At 38.1% G+C, this 6938-nt stretch overlaps 1 protein-coding gene across 1 annotated transcript; it reads right to left on the bottom strand.

The window, feature by feature from the left end:
• Positions 1-754: 754 nt before the first annotated feature.
• Positions 755-6279, bottom strand: tbl2 (transducin beta like 2). Its single transcript, XM_088088430.1, has 7 exons — positions 6055-6279; positions 4119-4243; positions 3077-3261; positions 2781-2932; positions 2487-2613; positions 2068-2220; positions 755-1475 (listed from the first exon to the last, which is right to left on the bottom strand). The coding sequence occupies exons 1-7, from the start codon at positions 6179-6181 to the stop codon at positions 1016-1018; spliced, it is 1329 nt and encodes a 442-aa protein (XP_087944556.1). The 5' UTR covers positions 6182-6279; the 3' UTR covers positions 755-1015.
• Between the last annotated feature and the right edge of the window lie 659 nt (positions 6280-6938).

The raw sequence follows: 6938 nt of genomic DNA, 5'->3' as shown, positions 1-6938 counted from the left end.
GCTTTTCTGTTTGACTGCTTTACAAAATACATACATATTGTTACATATACAATATTTTTGTGTATATTTACAGTGGTGAAAGAAATACTCAAATACTTTACTAATGGAAATGTGTTGCATTTTTATATATTTTATCCTTTTCTTAAGGTGAGGTCCCTAAAAAAGCCCATTGTGGGTTTCTACCATACTATATATATATATATATATATATATATATATTAGCTATTTGCACATTTATATATATGTATGTAAATGTGCAAATAGCTATTTTTTTATTTATTTAAAGCACCTCCTGAACCCCACATCTCACATTTGAAAGGCATGTATTTTGTAAAAATCACCAAAATCACAGCATTTGTCAAAGCAGGAACTGTACAAAATTAAAAATTAAAAATAAGCTGTAAGTTTTTTGTAATAACTTTAACTCCCCAGCTGTTTGCTCTTTGCATTAATTCCAATACATATATTTGGTATAAAAATAAAAAATATATGGTTATTTATAGACTGTAGTGAAAATCTGAGAGCCCTAATCCATCCTCGTTCTTAGTGAAATTATATGGATATAATAATAAAGCAACTAAACTATCAACTTGTTGTGATGTCACAAACCCTGCTCTTACAAACATGTCTTGAACTGATATTTCAGACAAACTCATGTTCAAACAGCCTTCTGGTGTCAAACTCTGCACAAACATCATCCTGCAGAGTGAAGCAAAAACATCCGAGTGAGGGAAAAAAATAAGCAAAACACGCATTTTTGAGTGGAGCAAAATTTTAAATTGAAGCTTCAAAATGCAAATAGAAAATCAGCCACAGCAGAGTAACACTGAAAACATCATAACAGGACAAAAAGACCTGAACTCAAACCATTTTATCTTTCCATAAAAAGAAGTTCTTTATTAAAACTGCATGCAAATTCCATTTTTCCTGGACCAGATTGTTAGTGACGGAGGGAGAGTTGAGATTGAGTCACATTATCACAATCAAAGGGGAGTTTTTTTTGGGGGGGGCTCTTTCACTCAACGGGGGCAGCAAGCACCGTGTCCAGGGTACTCTGAGCCTCTCTGATCTGCTGCTCCAGTCTCTGCTTCATGGCCTCATTCTGCGCCTTCTTCAGCATGTCCTGCATGTCTCTGATGGCTGCCCGGTAACCCGGGGCGTTGTGAAACACTCGGATGGCCTTATCACCGCTGCACACCAAGAAGCGTCCGTTAATGTCAAATCTGAGGTCGTTGATATCTTCGCTGTGGACGCCGTGCAGCTCCTCCTCTAGTTGTCCGCTGGCAGCGTTGTACATAGCCACGTTACTGCCGTCGCTGACGGCCACCACCCGGCCGTCTGGAGACAAGGCCACCAGGCTCCCTTCAGATGACGCACAGGGGACTGTTTTTAGGAGGTAGGGGTCCTGCTGCTTTTTGTACTCCACGTCTGTGTTCCACAGCTTCCACGTACCGTCTTTGGAGACGGTCACCATTCTGATAAATATAAACAAACAATTACACAGCGTATATTATCAAAATTTCAAATTCATTTCAAATTGTTTTGCAATTAGCATACCACACTTTTGAATCTCACTTATTATCTTGGACTTAGACTTGGACTTAGACTTAGACTTAGACGACTTTATTGATCCCCGGAGGGAAATTTAGTTGTCACAGCAGCTTGGCACATAAGACATACAGAGACATATATAGAAAAATAAGAAGAATAACAGAAGATAGAAATAAACATAAATATATAAAAATAGAATAAATGGAATGCTGAAGTAGAATTATTAGTAGAATTAAAATTATTAACATGTTCTAACCTTTTTATTTATTACATACAACAGTGTCAAAACATGAATTATAATGTTAAAAAGGTGCTATGGACATAGTAAGCTCTTCCACTACTGACTCTCCTTTGCATATATATTTGTTGTACAGACATGAGTGGTACCAATTTTCTCATCTAACCATGTAAAAGAGAGCAAAGAAGCTTCTCAAAATGTCAAACTATTCTTTTAAAGTCAAAATAATGTGAACTGCCTCTTTGGGTTGAAGTTATGAGCAGAAAAGCCTTCATTACCTGTGAGAGTCATTGGAGAAGGCGAATGCGTGAACTCCAGCAGAGTGGCCCTTCAGGTCAAAAGCTCGGGCGACCTCTTTGAACTCTCCTCCCTTCCCAAAGCAAACCTCCCACACCTTCACGTCAGGAGTGAAACCGCATGAGGCTACAAACCTGAGAGCGCAGAGATGGACAAATACACAGAATTACATCTCCACTCAAGTCACGTGGGAGTTCATTAACTGCTTTTCTGTTGTTGTTAAAGAGCATTTTCCTGTTGATCAGCACCAAAACAGGCACATTAAATCTACTTTGATTCGATATTCTGAGACAATTACACATTAAAAGCTTGCAGAGGGGTGAATATGTTTTCTGTATTTGAGTGATCCGTGTTTGATCTTTTTGGTGGAAGCTTTGCAGTGATAGAGGTTGGGACTGACCTGCCACACGGAGAGATGGCAGCGTAAGAATTGGTTATCTGGTTAGTATTGATGGAGGCCAGTACCTCTCCTTTCAGGTCCCAGATGTGGATCGTGGTGTCAGTGGAGGCGCTCATGATGAATTTACCTGCAGAGGAGAAACAAAAAACATCTTTTAAACTGATGGCACTGATGAAACACTTAACCATTGTCCTCTGGGAAAAGTATGGCATAGTCTCTACTTATTAAAACACAATAATAACACACACAAAAAAGTCAAATTCATATGTGATTTAAAGACACTGTGTTCTGTACCCGTCTCTGCGATGCCAATGTTGAGGATGGGGGCTTTGTGTTTCTGTGGAAAGTCCTCAGGAGCAGCTTTGAAGGTGAATGTGCCGTCCTCCTTTTTGATCATTTTAAAGATTCGAATAGTATCTCCGTTGGCCAACCAGGTGATGAACGCTCTGTGATGAAAAGATGAGAGTCAGGGAAGGCAAATTCATCTGCGTTTCTATCTCTGTTCTGTGGTTATATGGAAAATCAGTAAACAAAGTTTGAAAACAACAACAACAACAAAAAGAGTTTATAAGAAAGAGAGAGGAGGAGACCTGGAGTCTGGGCTGAAGCGGACTAGTGTCGCGTGATCCAGCTCCACATTGGCCCTCAAACACTTGTGCTCCCTCTCCAGGAAGTCTTTGGTGCTCCAGATTCGGACGGTGCGGTCGTCAGCACATGACGCCAGGTACTTCCCGTTACTGCTGAAATCCAGGCACGTCACGTTCGCACTGTGGCTCTAAAAAGCACGTAGACACAACGTCATCCTTCAAAGAGGGGTTCAGGAGAAGGAGCCTGAAGCTAAGTGAGGCGTCATTTGTTCGTATTCAAGATGTAAACCTTTAAAAATGCATCACAAACACACTCAGTGAAAGTTTATTTATCATCTGTGCGGCTGAAATGCATTCATCATGCTACGCTGTTGCTGTGTCTCCTGTAGTGTGAACTAGAGTTGCAAATTGAAAGCACTTTCCTTAACTGATTATTGCTAAAATTCATGATTTATCATTAAATATATTTTTATATATTTATATAATATATATTATATTATATATATATTATATAATATATTTTATATATAATTTATTTTAAAAAAACATAAAAACATTGTTTATTTCACATAATACCAAATATGTTTTTCCCCAATCAAAGCTCACAGCAAATTTTGAATAAATTTGGACAGCACTGCATAGCCTATCGATAAATCGAAGAATTTTCACATGCTCGAATAATATCTTAACGACTGATTAACTGATCATTGTTTAATTGTTATCATCCCTGGTGTCAACACAGCATTAAACACAATTTAATGAAGGTTATATTGTTTTTAATTTTAGAAAGGTGCTGATTCGTCTTGATATCTTAATGTGGTTGAATTGTACACCTGAGAGACGACTAATATTTTGTCATAATTTTGATGGTAGACTGAATAGAAACAATAAGTAGAACCAGGGTCGTTTTGGAGCTCTGATGAGTTCATGACGACAGAAATGTCCCTGAACAACAATCCCAGTTGTACTCAGAGTCTCTTACAATACGAGTGTGAGTGTGTGTGTGTGTGTGTTTGACAGTGTGTCGTTTTGTGCTCCTGTTTACCTTCAGTGAAGCTGCCAGGAGCGGATGGCTGAAAGTGTGCTGTGACGTTTTATCTTTACGGCTGCGCTGTTTCTCCTGTCTCTGTTTCTTGGATGCAGCCGGGCCTTTTGCAACACTGACTTCAGCTGAGAGACAAAACACAGAACATCAAGCTCAACAACATCTGAAGTTATGAAACTGATACTTCAGTATTGCCACTGTGTGACCAAACAACATAAACCTTGTGGATTATCTTGTCACAGAGTCTGACACACGAAAAGCGATGACATGGATTTGCAGCTTGTAGCATCTGCTTACAATAGCTCTGAAGCAGTAATATTTATGTTATTAGAGACTAAACCTCGTGCACGTACTCCTTCTATAAAAATCCCTGGTGCAAATCCTTTGTAGCTAATGACAGGTGACAGTCACAAAAAGTTCTTGTCTAAATGGACATGTGTGTGTCAAAGTTTCTTTTCTTTTCTGTCAAACTTTTCTCTGTGTTTTAAATTTGTTGTTTGTAAATGCTATTTTGTGTTATGATGTTGTGAATATTTGTATGCTGATATTAATTTACTTATAATTTCTTATTTATGACTAGGAAGAGATTTTCATGGTACGTTACCCGTCTCAGAAAATTAGCATTATACAGACATATTATCATCAGTCAGAACCCTTCAACAGGTTAGACAAAGACATACAACATAATATATCCAGGGGTTATTTTAACACCTGCCACTGTTGCTGGTGGTTTCCAAAATCTACTGGCCACTCAGATTGTTATTGTTTCTTGACTGGTGAGTAAAGAAAATCTACCAGGCACGTGCATATTTTACTAGCATTTGGCCAGTGACTGGTGCTAATTTCCAACCCTGATTATATCATCATAAAAATATCCACTTAGTTTACCAACACACGTGGAAAAATATCTGGGATTTCTGGCTGGTTTTCTGAGCAATTTTGTGTTACTCAATCTGCATGTGATATTCCTTTTTTTATGAAAAGAAATGTATTTAACAAAAAGAAAGGATGTTAGATGTTACATCGGCAAAAAAAGTATTTTCCGGTCAAATTTTGCATACTGTACCTCTGCAACTGCAGTCACTCCGCACTTTACTCTTGTATATATGTATATATGTATAGTCTCTTAGTTTTTAGTTTTTTTTTAAGCGTATTCCTTTTAATATTCTGTTGTTATAAATTGTGTTGTTGAATATTGTTTGCTCTTTATTCTCTTTGTTCTTACTGTATGGCGCTACTACACCCCAATTTCTCAGTTTTGAGATCAATAAAGTATATCTATCTATCTATCTATCTATCTATCTATTAAGGCCTCATTTTTAGATTAGCAAATTCAATGGCTTTTAACATTTTTTAAGAATCAGCAGGAGCCCTGGGCATTAGTGTGCACTTGACCAGTTTCTTTTACAAATGACTGGTGATTTCCTCTGCTCTTGTTGAACTGTTGCTTTGAGGGATTTTTGTCTCTTTCAGTCATCAGTCTGGCTGAACTGCTGTGCAGCATTTTGTTCATCGTGTGCAAAATAAAACACCTATTTTTCAGAGGATTTCCCACAACCTAAAAGCAGTTGTGGGGCTCAAAGAGGTCAAACACAATCGTGATTGAATTATCATCTGTGTTTACATAATTGATAGTAAATGACTGGACAGAAAGCTGTGATCTGATTGGTCCGTCAATGTAACCTTTGCTGATTGGCCGACGGCAGGTGACAGTCGCACAAAGTTGCTTCAGTTTTTATTACTGGTTTCGTAAAAGACCGCGTGTTTCCGTGAACGAGCATGTGCACTAGTTTAGTGTTCACACCTGTTATTAATGAATGAATGAATGGATGGATGGATGGATGAGCGCGTGAGTCAAAGAGCACGGGGACAGAGTCGGTGACTCACCACCTCTTCAACAGTCAGCTAGAGTTACGTTAGCTCGCGAGGCTCTTACCGGCAAACTCCGCCGCCTGCTCTATCTCCTCTCTTATTTCTTCCTTCCGTCTGCCCACCGCCAGTGCCACCAGAATAACCAGTGCACCCAGTAACAAAGTCAGGGCGAACAGTGCAGCTACCTCCATGTCGAAAGTTTTCTGCCACGTACTTTTCACTGCTAACGTCCACTTGGCTACTATTCACTACTAGGACACTGCGCATGCGTACAACCGTCTTTGTCCTCTTCTTCGTTGATTTGATCGTGTAGCGGCAAACTGAGATAGCTGCCGCCACCTGAAGGACTGGAGGTCACAGTCGTATATTTAAAAAACAACAAATCTAGAGTACCGTTTAACTTCATTGCTATTATTTGCTTAATTCATTGACCTCATCGGGGTTATAATCGGGACACATATCTTTGTTCTTTCTTTCTTTCCAAAATCAAGAGAAGGAGGCAATGAGCAATGAAAGAAGACTTGACCCAAGTACAAGAAAATTAGCTGAAAATTTGTAAAATAATTTTTAAAAAAACCAAACAAACGAGAAAGTAAATCAAACGCATAAAGAGCAAAATAAAAGACCTCAAAAAATTCTTTAAAATTGTATTGATTCTGGAAGATAATTTTAAATATATAATTACTTTATGAATATAGATCGCTGGACATTTTTCTTTACTTTTACAAAATAGTCTTCTACATCTACCCATTTATTTCTTTTTTAACGTCTTTCTCTTCATTACAATATCAATAATACAGTCGTGTTTGGTGCTCATGGTTTCAATAAATTAACTGCATGACTGAATATTACATATATATATACACACATACATAGTATGTGTGATCTAAGCAGCTAACTAACGTTATCTCAAGCAGGTGGCCAACAGCCCTGTTTTATATATCCAAA

The sequence above is a fragment of the Plectropomus leopardus genome, chromosome 15 (genome assembly GCF_026936395.1).
Source record: "Plectropomus leopardus strain MGB_pleo_1.0 chromosome 15, ASM2693639v1, whole genome shotgun sequence".
Lineage (NCBI taxonomy): Eukaryota > Metazoa > Chordata > Actinopteri > Perciformes > Serranidae > Plectropomus > Plectropomus leopardus.
The sequence above is the reverse complement of the archived record's forward strand: the minus strand, read 5'-3'. Positions and strand labels throughout refer to the sequence as shown.